Genomic DNA, 17,311 nt, shown 5'->3' with positions numbered 1-17,311 from the left:
CGGTGCTGAAAGCAGCCTTGGCACCGCGGCCGGTCCCCGGTTAAGCGGGAGCTGCCGGGGCTTGGCGTGGGCTCTGCAGCTCGGGGGAGCGCCGAGTGCTCATCAGGAGCAAGTAGGCGCTGATGGTGATCCAAAACAGGAATACCGTGGCCCAACCAGGCTAAAGGGTCCTTGCTGCCTGCAGCCCTGGGGTGCTGCAGATCTCTGCTGGGGCTGAGGGAGCTGGCGGTGGAAGAGGCGTTAGAGCCATCCAATCCTCCTTCAAGCAAGCACAGCCGCCACACCCCCGGTCTGTGGGGTGCGAGGGGGGGACCTGAGACCCCAAACCAGGACAGCTTCTCCATGGAGGCAGCACGGTGCAGCTGCAGGAAGGATGCCAGGCCTGGTGGTGCTCCGGTCCCCAGGGCAGGAGGAGCTCCGGCAGTTTCTGTGCAGAAACCACCCAGTGATGGCTGCAGCCGGCCCCAGCCTCCTGCAGAGCCGCAGCAGGGCGGCCGGCCGGGGCCCTTGGCCAGCTGCAGCCACGGCTCTGCCTTGCTGGGGACACAGCTCATCCCAGGGTGGGCTGCTGGGATGTAGAAATGGGTGTCATCTTCCACCTACGGAGTCCTTTCCAAGGATGCTGCTGGGTAAACATCCTCCTGTCCCGGCTCAGGCATGGCGAGATCTCAGTGTGTGCTGGTTGGTCGGGAATTCTGGAACTCCCAGAGGTGAAGTGATGTGGATGTGAAGCCTTTATCATGGCTAAAGGATCTCCCATGGGTCCTTTTCCCTGAGAAAAGCCCTTTTTGGTCTTGCTGTGGTGCAGAGACAACACAGCATCCCACAGACCTTGTGGGACCCTCCTCCCCTGTCCCACACCCCAGCAGGTGATGTTTGTGGGGAAGAAGCCGACACAGAGCTTACTCCCAGTGGAGAATGTGCAGAGACAAGGCATCCTTAGCCCGAATTTGAAAACTCCACAGCCTTTTGGAAGAACTTCAGCCTGGGCTGGAAATCGGCCTGGAAAGCTGCCGCGGTGTGTGTGACACAGGGAAGGTCACCTGGCCAGCTGCGGGGAGCGGAACGTGCCAGGCTTATTTGGGTTAATGGTCCCAACCGAGCTGTCCCAGAGCCACAGGCTCCAGCCAGATGTGTGACACTGAGCATCCCCCACAGCTGCCCAAGCCTGGGGACCCCCATGCCACCTGCATCGGTCCCATCCGGCTGCTGCTGGGCTGCCAAAACCCAACCAAACTGGTGTCAGCTCAGCCCAGGACACGCTGGGAAGCATCCACCAATGGCCCAGCCATGCTGGAGATGCTGGATGGCTCTAACACCTGGCACTGAGGTGTTGCCATATTCTATTAGCTTTCTGTGAATGTTTATATTCTATTGTCGAGTCTTCTCACACTTGTAACGTAAACAAGAGTTGTTTTTCACGTTGCTCTCTGACGAGGGACAACTGATTAACTTCTAACCTGGCCAGTGGGATGGAGAGGTGGTAACCCTGTCCTCCAATCCTTAATCATTGTCCAGAATCTATATAAGACAAGTAACCATAATGAAGTTAGCCTTCTTTTGCCTTGAAGTTAGAGTGTGGGTATCATTTCTCTTCGTGTCTTCCAGCAGCACCGGGGCTGGCTCGTCCCCACAGCCCCCTGCGCCGTGCCGCGTCCCCACCAAGGAAACCTGGGGAGATCCCACCATCCCAACCTCCCCGTGGAGTGGTGGGTGTGGACTGGGTGCCCTCCCAGCAGCCAGGGTTGGGTGCCGATGGAGGTCCCCACCCCAGCAGTGAGGTCCTGCAGCCTCCCCTGCCAAGCCCCCGTCCCCTCGGTGTCGCGGCTGCCGGGAGGTCACGCCTGGCCGGCGGCGCTCGCCGTGAACCCGCCATCCGGCTCAGCTGAAGCACATTTTGTTCTGTGCTTCCTGCATCCTGCCCCCTCCCCACGCTGGGGGGGGCAGGTCAGCCCGGGGTCAGCCTGCTAATTGCAGCCCGGGGGACGGCGGGACGGGGCGGCCGCCAGCGCACCGCGGCACGGGGGACACGGAACGGTGACAGCCTGCGGCCGGGCGCTGGGGTGCCCCCGTGACAGGACGGGACAGGCCTGTGGAGGTTCCATCTCCTGCTGCAGCTCACCCCAGAATCCATCCTCTCCAAGCCAGGCCCGTGGAAAACACCGCTGGCATCGTGCCGGACCAGCCCCGCACCAGGGTCTGGCCTCACCTGGCATCGCTTGCTGGCACCTTCCCGTGCCACCAAGGCCAAGCGGGGATGGGGACACGGCTGTGCCCTCTGTCACAGCACGCCCTAGGGCCACGGGCAGGTTTGGTTGCCCTTCTGCTAACTCTGTTTAATGAGGATGTTAATTAAGAGAGACTCGAGGCCAGCCCTCGTGGTAGCGCCCAGGGTTGTCCCTCAGCGCCGTGCCGAGCTCGTTATCATCATCCCATGTGCCCTGTGTCACCTGGCTGCCAGCGGGCACCCTGGGGACAGCAGCCCTGGGTGCCACGGCCCCAGCAGCAGCTGCGGGGCAGCACAGCACCGGGGCTGTGCCTGAGGAGGGTGAGCTTGGAGGAGGGGATGGGTTCACCCTCGGGGGATGCCTGAGGTGCTGCTCGTTAGGCAGGGCTCCAGGCCAGCACGGGGCCATCCTCCTACACTCACCTGCGAGGCAGGGATGCAGCCCAGCACGGGGGTGAGCTGGAAGTGGGGTGGAGGGCACGCAGCACCCCAAACCCCACCTCCTCACCACCCCGTCCCACTCACGGGCAGGGGTTGAATCCCACATCTGATTCTTTTCTCCCAAACCTGTTTTCCTGCACGGGGAAGCCCCTGCTCTCTTTGTCCCCTGCTAACGTCCGTGTCCTCTCTGGCAGCTCCATATCCCTGCTGTTGCCCTCCTCCCCTGCCAGTGCCCGTCTCCCCTGCTAATGTCCACGGTCCCTGCCAGCGTGGCACGGCGGGGTTTGATGTGCCACCATGGCATTTCCCCAAGCGTTGCTGCGTGCCAACAGCAGCCCCAAGCACAGCCCCGGTGTGGGTGACACAGCCAGACCAGGGTGACACTCCCAGCGGTCCCCAGCCGCAGCTGTGGGTGGGGTGAAGCAGCACCCCGAGGGGATCAGGGCTGGGGAGGGGGCTCTTGTGCTGCTCCCCAGGACATTCTGCCAGCATGGGGCAGGGGCTGGCTCCCTCCAGGTGCCAGGACTGTGCCTTCACACAGCCCCAACGCTTAGCCACAGTCCTAAAGAAACCAGCCAGACTCCTTTTTCCCGTAACACCCCCAGCACATTCCTGCTAAGCGCTTTCTGCTGTGAGAACAGCACGGGTCGGGAACCAGTTCCCAGCAGCCCCTTGCCAGCGCCACCCTGGTCGGAGCAGAGCCACGCACCAGAGCCCTGCTGGGGCACGACCACGGTCTGTCTGTCCCTGCCAGGGCCTGTCTGTCCCTGCAGGCCTTGGGCTGTGTCACCACACTGGCCCAGCTCCATCTCTGCGGCCATGTGCTGCAGTCATTCCCACACGCAGCCCCGGTTCAGGCTCTGGTGTGGCCGGGGTGTCTGGGCTCCAAACCACCCGGAGCTGCAGGAGCAGCCAGGAACGCTGCTGGAGAGGGCATTTGGGGCAGCTTTCCCCAAGGACTTTCTGCTCCATCCCAGCAGGTCGCTGCTGGGCAGGGACAGAGCCCATGCACCACCATCACCCCCCGCTCCGGGTGCACATCTGGCCAACAGATGCTGGCCCCAACGCTGGCTGGAGCTGGGGACAAAGGCTCTCCCTACCTCCTCCCGGCGAGGCAGAGCCAGCACTGCCGGGTCCAGCCGGATCCACCTCTTGCCAGGCTGGGATGACCCTGGAGAGCCTCCAGGGGACTGGTGGGAGGTTCCCAGCCCACCTGCCTGGCATGATCCCAGCACAGCACCCAACAACACAACGGCCTGTCCACGGCTGAGCTCATCCACCCCCTCCATCCCAGACAGCTCCTGCTGATCCAGTGCCAACATGAGGCCAGGCTGGAAAGCCATCCCAGAGCCCACTCACCTTTGGGAGCTCATCTTAGACTCGTCCCAGCAACACGAGCCCTTACCGCGGTTCTAATATTATTTCAGCAAAACAAACGGCGTTGGCACTGCTGGGTAAAACTCCAGGCAGGTCAAGCCGGGAAATATCCCCGGGAGGAGCCGAGGCTGGCTTAGCCCAGCCAATGCCGGGATTAACCGCGGGGATTTAGCAGCCGGGGTGACTCCAGCTCAGCTCATCACACCGTCCCACCACACTCTGGCATCGTCACGGCGAGGTCCCCGCAGCCAGCAGGACCACGGCACGTGGGCCACCACCACTGCTGGGGGGCCTGAGGGCTGGACAGAGGGGTGGGAGAGAAATAACCAAGCTGGAAATCATGACACAAAACATGCATTCATTTTATTCACAAAAACAGCCTGGATCGCTAAAACATTACAAACAGCATTTCATTTTAATGATGGAGAGAGAGCTGGAGAGACGGGGGGTGAACAGAAGAGAAATATCACTTTGCGTAACTGCTTCAGCACAGGTCCTGCAATATTTGTTTTATTTTGATTTTAACTTCTGTAAGTTTACAAAAATTATTTCTAGGAGTAAACCGTTGCAATTAGGAGGATTTTCTGTACGCAGCGTTTCTTGTTCTATATTAATAAACTAACAACGACTTTTTTTTTTTTTTGCCTTTTTTTTACTATTTTTTTTTCCTTTTTTTGAATTCCGCCGGTTGTGTAGCAATTGTTTTCTTCCGCCTTTTATACCGACCCTCTTGTGGGTTCAACTTCCAGAGGTGAATGGCGAGGAGAAGGGATACTACATCGCTTTAAACATATTCTCATTTATAAACATGAAGTTGAGGCATTCTAGAAACTATCCACTCTATTGTATGATGGGAAAGAATCAAATAAAAAGTATAAATGAGGGTGCAATTAAACAACTGTGCTAAATTACAGTAGTGCTTATTAGTAACTAGATTTTAAAAGGTTACTGTAAATTTACATTCCCTACACAAGTACTGCATCTTTCACACATAAACAACATCAACACCAAAACACAGAAAGAAACTGATTGTCCATACTCTGTCTATTAAGTCTTGGTACTTTACAGATCCATTGTTTTTTTCTTTTAATTATTTTTTTTGTTTTTTTATTTGAAAAGCAGTTAAATGTCTGACTAGGACTCGAAGATGTTAAAACGAACGCAAAAAAAAAAAAAAAAAAAAAAAGTAAAAAAAAAAAAAAAAAAATTATAAAAACAGGAATGAGATTCGCGAGAAAATATTTTTGGTTCTAAAGAGACACAGGTGCATCCATTCATTTCAGCCAAAAATCCCTTGCCTGAGACAACACAAGCAAGCAGTGACATTGCACTTGGATGACAGAGCTTTGGGATTCCCGTTCCTACTGGAACCATCTGAATGCGGCTCCTGTAGGAAGCATCACCTTCTGGAAAGGAAGAGAGACAGGGAGGGGGACAGGAGAAGAAAGGACAAGGCGTTAGGTCGGGTCCGGCACAGGTGTGCGGCACCAGGGCTGGGCACCCCCCCGAGCCCCCACCCCGGCACCCCGGGCCCAGCCTTGGGACGGCTCCAGCCCAGGCTCAGCACCCTTTGGTGCAGCTCCACACCCCAAGATTCCCAGCCCACAGAGCCAGCACGAGGGAGACCGGGGAGTCCCCCTGCTGCCAGACCCCTCCCTGGCCGGGCACCAGCACAGCAGCTGGTCATTGTTCCCACAGGCCGGTGTCCCCGTGTCCCCGTGTCCCCGTGTCCCCGTGCTGCAGCAGCACAATGGCACAGCCCCAGCTTCCCCTCTGGCCAGCGGTGGGCACAGCGGCCCGGCACAGGCCCCTCACTGCCAGTCCCCACTGTCCCTGCCATGGATGGACAGACAGACACACGGAGGACAGGAGCCCGGCCACCAGATGGGTTTAGGAGCGCATTTGGATGGAAACTGGGGCAGGGAGTAGGAGCTGGATGGGCCTGGGGACACCAGAGCAGGAGCTGCTCAGGACATGGGACACGCTCGGCCCCAAGGAATGACCTTGACCCCAAGGAACGACCTTGACCCCAACAGAGCAACCCCAGGCACCACCAGGTGCCTCAGCACCTCCCAGGGAAGAGGGATGAGTCCCACCAGGCTCAACCTCACGGCCAACAAAAGGCCCAACAATGAACAAGATCTCTTAGAAGCCACCTCGAGGAAAGATGGCGTGAGGCCCTGCCCCAGGCAGCACTGTGGTCCTCTGGAAGGAGAACCAGGGACATTTCCCGCCTGGATGAGGTGGAAAGCCTGTGCAGTGTTTATGAGAACATGGGTGGAGTATGCAAGGGCCACAACATCTCTCAATGCCAACAGCCCCCAAGCAAGGCTGAGTTATGCCAGCCAGACACACAGTCACTGAGAGGTGATCACAGGATCACAGGATCACCACACAGTCACTGGGGGGTGATCACAGGATCACCACACAGTCACTGAGAGGTGATCACAGGATCACCACACAGTCACTGGGAGGTGATCACAGGATCACCACACAGTCACTGAGAGGTGATCACAGGATCACAGGATCACCACACAGTCACTGAGAGGTGATCACAGGATCACAGGATCACCACACAGTCACTGAGAGGTGATCACAGGATCACCACACAGTCACTGAGAGGTGATCACAGGATCACCACACAGTCACTGAGAGGAGCCTTCAGGTCCCACATCTCCAAACAAGCAAGGGACACCGCTGGGAAAGAGGCCACAAGTGGCAGTGACAGGCATGGCCAGCAGGCTGGCTGCCATGGGGGGAGCAGGGGCAGCTGTGTGCAGGGCTGGGGCACCTCACAGAGCATCCTAAGAGTCAAACCAGACACATTTTGGTCCCTAATTCCATGCAGGAATCAGCCAGGAATCTCACTGGGTCCTTGTCTTGGGGCACGACACCTACCCAGCCTCAGTGAAAAACCGGAGCAGCACCACCCCATCCCTGCAGGAGGCTGTCCCCTTCCACGGGCACAACCCAAACGCAGGGCTTGGGCAAGGGCAGGGGCACAAAGGGCCAGGATGGGCAAGAGCTGGTGGTGCCCACCAGGCCGCTGACAGATGTCACTTGCTCCTGCTCCCAGCCCACGCCAGGGAGCAAATTGAGCTGGGCGGTCACGAGCTGCAGACAGCACCCCTTCCCCAAGGTGTCTACAACACATTGTCTGACATTTGGGAAGGCACAAGTGCCTGTGCCCAGTGATGCACAGGGCTGTGGCGCTCCAGACTGACCACACTGGATCCCACTCGAGGCACTGAATGCAGAACAGGCAGGGCAGAGCAGGCTGGGCTCTCCAGAAGGGCCTCCTACCCAGATCCGTCATCCCAGAGGAGAGGAAAGAGGGGAGAGGGGGCTCCCCATGGGTCTGGAAGGAGGTGTCTGATAAATACCTCTGCTCCTTTATTATTAATGGAAGATGGACAGCCAGCTCTAATGTGAGTGCCCAGGAGAGATCCCCCTCATCCCCACAATCACAGACTCTGAATGGTTTGGAGGAGACCTTAAAGATCATCTCATTCCACCCCTGCCATGGGCAGGGACACCTTCCACCAGACCAGGCTGCTCTAAGCCCTGTCCAACATGGCCTTGGACACTTCCAGGGATCCAGGGGCAGCCACAGCTTCTCTGGGCACCCTGTGCCAGGGCCTCACCATCCTCATCATAAACACTTCTACCTTATGTCCAACCTAAATCTATCCTCTTTCAGTTTAAAATGCTCATCCCTTGTTCTCCATGGCCTGAGTCTCTGTGAGGCTGACACGAGGGTGACAGTGACCCTCACTGGCTCTATCTGGGACACCAAAGCTCTTCAGCACAGCTTCTCTGGGTGGAGAGCAGCTCTGATGAGTCAAACCACAACCATTCATGGCCTTCACGTGACCTACAGCTCTGCAAGACCTGTGCAGGGCTGGCCAGCAGCCCCCAGAGCATCATCCAGGGCTGCTGGGGCTGGCAGAGCCCAGAGGAGCCTGGTCAGTGCAGGGACGTGCTGCTGCCTGCTCCCAACACCCGAGCTGGCCGGCCTCGGAGCCCCAGGCAGCCCCACCACAGCGGGACACCAGCGGTGACCGGTTCTTCGGGCTCTGTAGATGTGCAGATAAAGCTGAACGGCGGCTGAGGGATTTAGCCCTTTCTTTACGCCGCCACAAAGGTTTAATTTTATTTTTTTTTACTGCTTGATTTTAGATGAAGGTTTAATCATAGCGGCAGCCCCTGTCTGAGGACGTTCCGCTGGATGTGCAGGGGTGGCAGGACAGAGTCACTGTCCTTCTCCTGGACACGGACAGGGACAACGCTCCACCAAGCCTTGTGAAGGATTCAGCCCCACATGAAGGGCCACTGAATGGCCCCTTCTGTTCCAGTTCCATGTACAGCGGTGTGATGGCACCACACCAGGACCAGCAGTCCATGGAACTCTGCACCCTGGCCCTCTCCAGCACAGTGCTGGAGGTTGCCCTACAGCTGGCCCGATGTATGAGCAAGGCCGGTTGACAGGTGAGATTTAAGAACCCAGCTTTGACCCAGGTGACCTGGGACATCAGCCGGGGTCACGGTGTCCCTGTCCCAGCCACAATCCTGTACAACCCTACCAAGGTCACCACATGGTGCAAGCGGATGTTCTGAGAGAGGGGGTGGCCTGTCATGAAAAGGGGATGAGGATGTCCTGGAGTGACCCTCGCCTCCCCAGGCATCCATCCCACCAGCATGGTGACAGCTCAGAGCCTCAACACACCTGGTCATGCCCAGGAGGGCTGGGGGTTCATCTCTGGTGGGGCTCAACTCTACCAGATGCAGAACCCTATTTCAGCGGCCTCAATTTCCCAGCCAGTTGTGAGGGGAAGCCCATCACAGGGGTGACCATTCCATGGGTTGCTGGTGCTATTTATCACCTCCAGACCCAGCGCTGGGAGAAGGGAGCGACTCCTCCGGCTGCTGCGAGCTCCGAGTCTATTGACCCGCTTTAGGACTCTTTGGAAGAAATGAACTTTTTTTTTTTTTCCCTTTCTCCCTTTTTCCAGATCACTGACTCAGCAAATTAGAACAAGAATATAATTTAGCAATACAGCGGTTTTTGAAAGACACAGTCCCCCTCTCCTCATCCCCACCGCCCAAATAGATTTTTTTTTTTTTCCCCTTCAGTATTCATTCAGGGCTGATGCTAATTGAAAAGCGTAGAACGTGGCTAGGGGAGCAGCGGTTGCATCGGGACCACCAGAGGATGGGCAAAGCCCTTGTGCCAGGATGCACGTCCAGCTACGCCCAGGTGACGTTTTAGCCTCTGCTGTCTCTCCATGGGGATGCGCTCACCAGAAAGAGGAAGCACGCAGGCATGGCTGACAGTGGGTGGGATCAGCTCACGGAAAAAATCAAACCAGCACCTGGGTGGTTTGATTTTCCAACACGGAAAATACTTCAGCACGACACCTGGGTGTGCAGGAAGAGGGAGGCTCTGCCGGAGCAGGGTGTCCACGGGACCCCCCTGCCCTGCTGGCACCCAGCCCTCACCCACGCCACACCACCAGCAGCTGCCCACGGCCCCGAATGAATTTTGGGCCCACACAACCCAAGTCACCAGACTTTCCCTGTAGTCCCCACATGAATGTCACACCTCCCCAGTGGATTCGGCAAGGTGGCACTCCAACCCAATGGATCTCCTCCAAAGCCAAGGACATCCACAAGCAGGCCATGGTGGGCAGTGACAGCCTGAGCACCTGGCTCACACCGGGGCGCCTGGGCAACCCCAGCAGGAGCAGGGATGTCCCTGGCTCTGCTGGGTGCTGAAAGGAGAGCACTGCCAGTGGGGACTGCAGCACTGCTACCACAGGAAATCTGGCTGCTGCCTCAGGGGCTCATCCTGACCACCCCAGAGGGATGCTGGCCCAGGGAGACCCAGCACAGCCACTGCACTGGGAATGCTGCCCAGTGCACCCTGCAGCAGTTTGCTCCCAAAGCCAGAGATCATTGTGCTCCTGCTCAGAGCGCAGTGAGCTGAGGGGCTGGGCTTTGGCTGCACTGTGACCACAGGTTTCATCATCACCATTTACCCCAAGCTCTGCCCCAAAAAGTCATCCCCCTCCTCTGGGGTTAGATGTTGCTCCCCAGCTCAGGGAGCCGCCACCCGCTGAGGACAGGGGATGCTGTCACCAAATCCCCAGCAGAGCCCCGCTGCTGCCTGTGCTTGCAAAGGGGAGAGCGAAGTCCAGAGTGCCCAGGGAAAGATCCCAGCCCTCCTCCCCACACCAATCAACCCCAGCACATAGCAGGGGGTGGGGACTGGGAGCACTGGGCAGAGCGCACATCTCAGGGTGAGAGCTGTTAATGGAAAAGGGAAAAATAAAAAAAAAGTAAGAAGTACCAGGTGTTTTATTATCTAGGGCAAGATCCAAACCCAGGAGCGCAGCCCGAGGAGGGGTTAGGGTGCCTGAGAGGGGCCGGTTACCTCCAGTGCTGCAGAAGGCTTCTTTTTGAGTTCTTCACATTTTCGGAATTTGCAAATCTGGTGGCCAGTTTTGCGATTCCTACAACTGCTGCACTGCTCGCAGTTTATCCGTCTTCGGCAGGGCGGGCACATGCCGCATCTTTTCCGTTTCTTTTTCCCCGAATTGATGGCAGATGCCAACTCATTCTGCATGGGATACTCTGCCAAGCCAGCCATATGGAGCGCGCTCTCTGCCAGAAACACGCCGGCAGGGGTCATAATGAAAAGGCCTGGGTTGATGGGAAAAGCCCCCAGGTAAGGAAAATCAGAGGGGCCGTTCATTGTCTCTGCAGCTGAGACTGCCTCCATGTCAGAGATACCAGTCCCATGCTCGCTTGTTAGAGGAAGATGCTCCTGTACCACTCTTTTGAGCATTTCTGTCGACTGAGCAAACTGTTGGAGGGCGGTCTGTCCTTCTGAGGAGAGCTCCGACATCCGGTCTAATTTGCTCAGCATACTAGAGATGTTTTTGTGCTTTGAGGTAGAATGACTTTTATCCACAGTCGCATCGTTGCCATTAGCTAAGGGGTTGCCTTTCTCTGAATGTTCGCTTACTGAGCTGCTGCTACCAAAGGTGGAATAGTGGGAGAGTGGACGGGACTTCTTAAGACTTTTGTTCAAAGGTTCACTTATTATTCCACTTTTGTTTCTCCTCTCGGAGTTGACAGGGGGTTGAGAGTCATCTTGGTTATTTTTTTCCGTCTCTGGCTTGTTCCCAGTGTCTTGATGGGAGCCCGAATTTGACATGGTGGCCGGAGCACAACAACCAAACCAACCCCAAAATTTGGGGGAAAAAAAAAAGCCAAAAAAACCAAAAAAAAAAAAAAAAAAACCAACCCCAAAAAATCCCCAAAAGCCCACCCCAATGCCAAGGCGAAAGATCCCCAAAGCCCTTCTGGTAGCACCGGCCCGCCAGCCACCGGGAACACTCAGGCGGGACCGCACATCAACGGGGCGTCTCCTCCCGCGCCGGCTGCGGAGGACTCAGGGTGCTCTCAGTGCACAGACATACTCTGCGGCTCTGGGACACACCACGCGGCTCTGGAAGGAGAAAAGAAAAGAGAGTTAGAGCTGGCAAGAGCCAACGGGCTTTTCAAAGCGCCTCTTCCTCCCCCTGCCACGAAAATCTCAGCGCCGCGAACAAAGGAACTCCAGGGAACGGACCTCGGTGGAGATCCGTTCCGCTGCTCTCTAAAAGGGTCGCCATCCAGACAGAAGTGGGGGGTCACAGGGGAAGTCCTGGCCGGGTAGCAATGGCACTCCGATGCTTAAAGGCTCTCTGTGCCCGGCTCTCCTCCCCCAGGGACAGCAGCCCCAGGGAAGTCACGGGGCTCATGTCCCACTCTGCTCCAGCGCCGTGAGGCCCCGCAGGCTCCAGCGGGACCAGTAGCAGGAGCTCATGCAAGGGGTGCCTGGTTCCCACCCTGCAGCCACCCTTGTACCCTGAGCCAAGTGCCATGGAGGCAGCATCCCAACTCCCACAGTCCCGGCGATGCTGTTCACCCAGTTCAGCTAGGCTGCACCCCTTCTCCTCCTCCTCCTCCTCCTCTTTTCTCCTCCTGGATCATTGTCCCTGAGCCAGTCCTGGGCAGGGGAAGGAGAGTGGCAAGTGTCCACCTTTGAGTGCCACAGGGATCCACAGCATCCTCCTCCACACTCCACCAACAGCTGCAGCGTTCATCCCAAATCCCATAGGGAGCTGCACCATCCAATCCTGAGCCACTTCCAGCATCCACTTCCAAATCCCACGGACAGCCATGGTATCCTCCTCCTAACCCCACCGAGGGCTGCAGTGTCCATCTCCAGACCAAACAGGGAGCTGCAGCATCCACTTCCAAGCCTCATCAGGAGCTGCAGCGCCCACCTTCAACCCCGTAGGGAGTCACAGCATCCACCTCCAAGCCCCAGTGCTGACCTCCCGCCCTGCCCCAGCACGCCCAGCACACAGGCCCGGCTGCTCCGGCAGAGCCGTGGGCTCAGCAGTGACCGCCAGAGCCTTCCTGGAGCGGATGCTATGCTGCTGTCCCTGGGGCGACTCCGGGGCAGCTGGGCCCAGTGTGGCTGCAAACACTTGTTGTTGTGAAATTCCTCCTCCTCCTCCCTGCCGAACACGCACGCACACAGGCACCGCCAAGTAATCAGGCTTTAGAGGAGAAAAGCTGCAGGGCTTAGTGGAGCAGGAACCCACGTCCCCACCCTGGCGGCAGCTGGGGGAGGGTGGCACCGGGAGGAGGCCCCTCACCCACCCCATCCCTCCATCCCGGCTATCCCGGCACCCTCCTCTCCAGAGCCCAGACAGGGATGTGGCCACGTGTCGAGAGCTCTGCTGAGACCCTCACTCCTGCAGCACAGCGAGGGGCATCTCTGCACCCCCACGTCCCACTCCTGGTCATACATCACCCTTTGGATCCCCTTCTCCTGTGCAACCCCAGGAATCCCACAACAGCCCGGGAGGACACAGACACAGCTTGGGCATCGTCGTTAAAACGCTGATGAGGGCAAGGTCCTTGTGCCAGCTCTGGTGGTACCGGCTGCAGAAGCAGCCCCGGTGTCTCACTCCGGTGCCAGAGCCGGCTCGCCCACGGAGAAACCCCCCCCGCCCTGGCGCTGAAAACCGCTTGCTTCAGCTGCTGCGGGATTTAAGATGCAGCGCGGATCGATGGAGGCTTGGGCTCCAGCCGGGAGCTCGCCAGGCCACATGGAGAGGGAGGACTGCGGCGGCAGGATGGGCTGCCCTTCCCCAGCACCCTGCTCCACGCCGGGCGGGGGGATGCTGGGCGGCCGTGGGGTAGGGAGCACCCCGAAGGGGTGACAGGGTGCTGGGAGGATGGGCAAGGTGTCCCCACGCAGCTGAATCGCCCGTCCACTCTGCCAGGGAGGTGGGGGACCCGTCCCTGGAGACTTTAGGACGGGTCACACCTTAGTGCCGGCAGCAAACGGGCGCTGGGGCCGGAGCGGGGAGCGCGGCAGGAAAAGCACCGGACGGGAGGATGTGAGATAAAGCGCCCGGTGGTGTTATCTCACGCCTGCCCGCGGCCGCCTTTCCTGCGGCCCTGCGCCTCTTCCGCCCGGACACATCGGCCCGGGGTTTGCCACGCTGCCCGCTCTCCCGGCGCCATCGGAACCGCCGTGCCGCGGGGCTGCCGGGGAAGTGCGGGTGGCGTCCAGCCACGACTGCTGGAGGTGCTCTGCACCGCCCTGGCAAGAGCTGGGTGCTGCCCACCTGGGTCTCCCCACGGCCCCACGCACAGCGGGCTCCAGGTGCCGAAGTGGGGAGGACATCAGCTGAAACCACGCCACGGTCACCATTTCCACCAGTTCCCATCTTCTTCTGCAGCCAGGCATACCGTCCAGCCCCCCTGGCTGGTCCCACCACGCCACAAGGATCGGGCACTGGCAGCTCTGAGCCCCGGCTCGCAGCCCCCTCCCGCCGGGGCGATGGCTGCACAGCCTGGCACAGCCCCCCCCGGTTGCGGGACGGGACCACCCCAGCCCAGCCGGTGCGCCCCCCGCACCCACAGAGACCCCGGGCACGGCGCTCGGGCCCGGCGGAGCAAGGCAGCGCCCGCCGCTGGCACGGGGTGCGGCGCCGAGCCGTGCCGAGCCGTGCCAGCGGCGCCACCGCACAATCCCGCCATTGTCCCGGCCGCCGCTTTTCCTCCGCCAGCTCCCACCATCTGCAGCCACCCGGCGCTGCCCTACGGCCCCCGGGGCCACCGCGCCAGCAAGCGCCGGACACCGCGGCCGTGCCAGCTGCGACGGGTCTGTCCCCACGCTGTCCCCAGAGCGGGGTGCTGGGGTACGTGGCTCCTTCACATAAAAGGGGGGGTCCCCCACCCTGACACCGTGGGACCACCCAGCACAGCGGATATCGCTGCTCCTCGCCAGCCGCTGCCCGGCCCCGTCGTTAATTGCAGCGGGGGGAGGAATTAATGATCTTAATCCCTTCTTTATGATTGACCCGCGCAAAGACGGTGAGGCCCCCCCCTCCCCATCCCGTTTCTGCCCCTTTTCCGGCCCCCATCCCTTGGGGAAGGCGCTGGGCAGCGTCATCTGGGTCCCTGTCAGAAGGTGCTTAGTCCCGGCCGCGGCATTAAGGGGCACGTGATGGGCTCCCTGGCCCGGGTCTGGGCACGGGGCAGCTTAACGGCCTGGAGGGACGCCAGGGTTCAAGGGGACACCAGCAAGGTCGGGAGGCCCCAGCCCACACCCAGGGATTCCCAACCCTTTGCAGGACACTGTTCCTCCCCTGCAAGCAACCCCCTGCCAGGTCCAAGGTCCAGGGTCCAGAGGCCATGGGGTTCCAGGGTGAGGGACAGCACCCATGAAATACGCTGCCCTGAGAAGATGCGGCTGCCCCGCCCCTGGAAATGTTATAGGCCGGATTGGAGGGTTACCCACTTACTCTGGGGTTTGGAGTAAGCTGGTCTAGTGGAGCACGTCCCTGCCTACAGCAGGGGCTGCAATGAGATGATCTTTAAGGACATTTCAAACCCAAACCTTCCTGATTCTGTGATTTCCATGGGTCACCCCAAAGATGTGCCTCCCACCAGCCTGGAATGCTCAGATGGGGCAAGGCAGCTGTGCTCTCCCATGGCCCTGGGGGGAAAAAAACGGGATACTTGTCTATCTGGGTCTTCCCCCAGCTCTCAGCACCGCACCACCCCTCACCTCCTTCACTCTGCCCCAGGGCGCCCTGCACCCCAGCACACAGGGGACTGCTCTGCAATAGTCCTGACAATGCCAAAATAAATAAAGGTTGCAAAAGGATCATCTCTGGTGGTCCGGAAAAACCCCTGCCAGCCGATGGACTGAGAGTCCCCCCAGTTGCAGGCACCATTCACTGTCAGAGGGGAGCAGGAGAGGAGCTTCGCTTCTCCTAAAAAAATGACAAGCTGCGAATTCCAGCTGGTTCCCCTGTGTTTTCGCTGTATGGCTGGAAAGCCATCAGCTCCCGCCGACCTAAAAAGTCTCGTCTTCAAGAAAGAACTTCTGCTTTCCTTTAATTTTAAATAAATCACCCTCCTCCCAGAAAAGCCGCCGGTTGGTCAGCCGTGCACAGACACGGCGTAAAGGGAGAAGAAAGCAGCAAAGCTGAAGCTGAGCTGCTCCCGGGCTCCGGAAACAAAAGGAGAAAATCAGAATTCGCCTTTTTTCTAATCCCTGGGCGCTGGGTGGGCACTGGGGGCGGTGGCTTTGTCCGCCCGCGGCAGACGGAGGACGAGGACGGAAGGGACCCCGGCGTCTTTTCAGCCTGGAGAAAGGCAGCAATTGTCCCCTCCGCCGCGTTTTTGTCCCCACTTCCTCCCCCTTGCCGCGTGGCCGCCCGCCCAGCATGGCCCCCACCTCCTCCCCACCACCATCACTCCCTGCTGACGGACGGACAGACAGACGGATGGACAGACTCAGCTGTGCCATGGACCGACCAAAGCAGGGCGCCCACCACCAGCGTGTGCCCCTCTCGAGGGCATGCCAGGAAAGATGTAGGTCAAGGGAGGCACCTTCCCCCTGCAGCTCCAGAGAGGGGCTGGAGTGGGCCCTGTGCTCCTTGGCTGCCCTGGCCAGCAGTGGACAGGACCTTGAGATGGCAGAGCACGGGACCATAGGTGATGGAAGCGATGCATGGGGAGACAAGATGCCCTGGAGGCATCCTGGTGTCTGAAACAAATCCTGGGAATGACACCCAGTGGGTAGGACAGCCCCACGGCCCTGTAGCACTGTCACAAGCCAGAAGGTGCAGCAGCAACCCAGGTCAAAGGCTCAGGAGAACAAGCCCCACCAGAACAAGCCCCACCAGAACAAGGTTCACAGCAGCTCTGACCCCAGCACCGCAACAGCTGATTCAGCTACCAGGTGCCCATTTCTGCAGCACAGCCCAACGTGCTGTTCCCTCCACCCGGTGACACAGGTCAGCTGAAACAGGCGGTGATGTCTTATCCCAGCCTCACCAGCCAGATGTCCAGCAGCGGGTGAACCAGGAGAGAAACCAATCCATGATCTCCCAAGGCTGATAATCCCTACAGGACACCCATCCATGGTGCCTGATAACCAGGTGCCTGAGGCAAAGACAAGCTTGTTGTTTGCAAGCCATCACCTCTGTCAACCCAACAGCCCCCAAGCTCTGCTTCCCGCATTCATCCTCCCCAAAACTGGTCCAGCCAGAAGATCCACTCCTGGATGTACCATGGAAGTTACCATCACCCACCACCTTTTCTCCAGACATCAAGAGAGGACACCCAGGCCTGGGGGTGGTTTTGGGCAGTGCTGTGAATGCTCAGGCTCACCCTGGGCGGGTTAAAGAGCCAGAAGTATGATGGGTCAAGGTATGACAGGTTGTCAGATGGGCAACTCACAGGGACATAGTTCATCTCTTGTGCTCCAGAACATCCTTCCAAGGGCCAGTCGTGGCAGCCACTCCGCTTGTCTCTACTGCCGAGGTGGCACTGAGGGATGTTAAGAAGCCAACTCCTGAATTAAAAAGGCTATGGAAGATTAAACCCAGCATCTGGAGTTTGCCCTGGAAGCAGATGGTGAGTCGTCATGGTGCACAGAGTGGCTTTCACCCGTCTCCTTCTCGCAGGCAGCCGCTCGGCCCCGGTGCTGTCCCCCAGGAGCAACTCTGGACACACACAGGGTGCGTCAGGAGACAGTGTGATGAGGGACAGTGTGGTGAGGCCATGCCACATCCTGCTGAGCATGCAGCAGGTGATGCCTCCTCCCCAGGTGGGCTCCCTCCACCAGGGATCCAGCAAGGGCATATCTTCTCCCACTGCTGCTGTTTTTTTCCATGTAGT

The 17,311-nt window shown here is 58.8% G+C and overlaps 1 protein-coding gene across 2 annotated transcripts in view; it reads right to left on the bottom strand.

Moving 5' to 3' along the window:
- Positions 1-4,383: 4,383 nt before the first annotated feature.
- CXXC5 (CXXC finger protein 5) overlaps positions 4,384-17,311 on the bottom strand; it is a 36,588-nt gene continuing 23,660 nt past the window's right edge. For both annotated transcript variants that reach the window (XM_040078618.1, XM_058422535.1), the window contains exons 2-3: positions 10,479-11,558; positions 4,384-5,451 (exon numbers count right to left, since the gene is read on the bottom strand). In XM_040078618.1, the coding sequence (XP_039934552.1) occupies positions 5,407-5,451; positions 10,479-11,264 (831 nt within the window). In that variant the 5' untranslated portion in view covers positions 11,265-11,558 and the 3' untranslated portion in view covers positions 4,384-5,406. The remainder of the gene's footprint in view (positions 5,452-10,478; positions 11,559-17,311) is intronic.

This window comes from Hirundo rustica, chromosome 14 (genome assembly GCF_015227805.2).
Source record: "Hirundo rustica isolate bHirRus1 chromosome 14, bHirRus1.pri.v3, whole genome shotgun sequence".
In the NCBI taxonomy this organism is placed as follows: Eukaryota; Metazoa; Chordata; class Aves; order Passeriformes; family Hirundinidae; genus Hirundo; species Hirundo rustica.
This window is presented reverse-complemented; position numbering and strand designations above follow the sequence as displayed.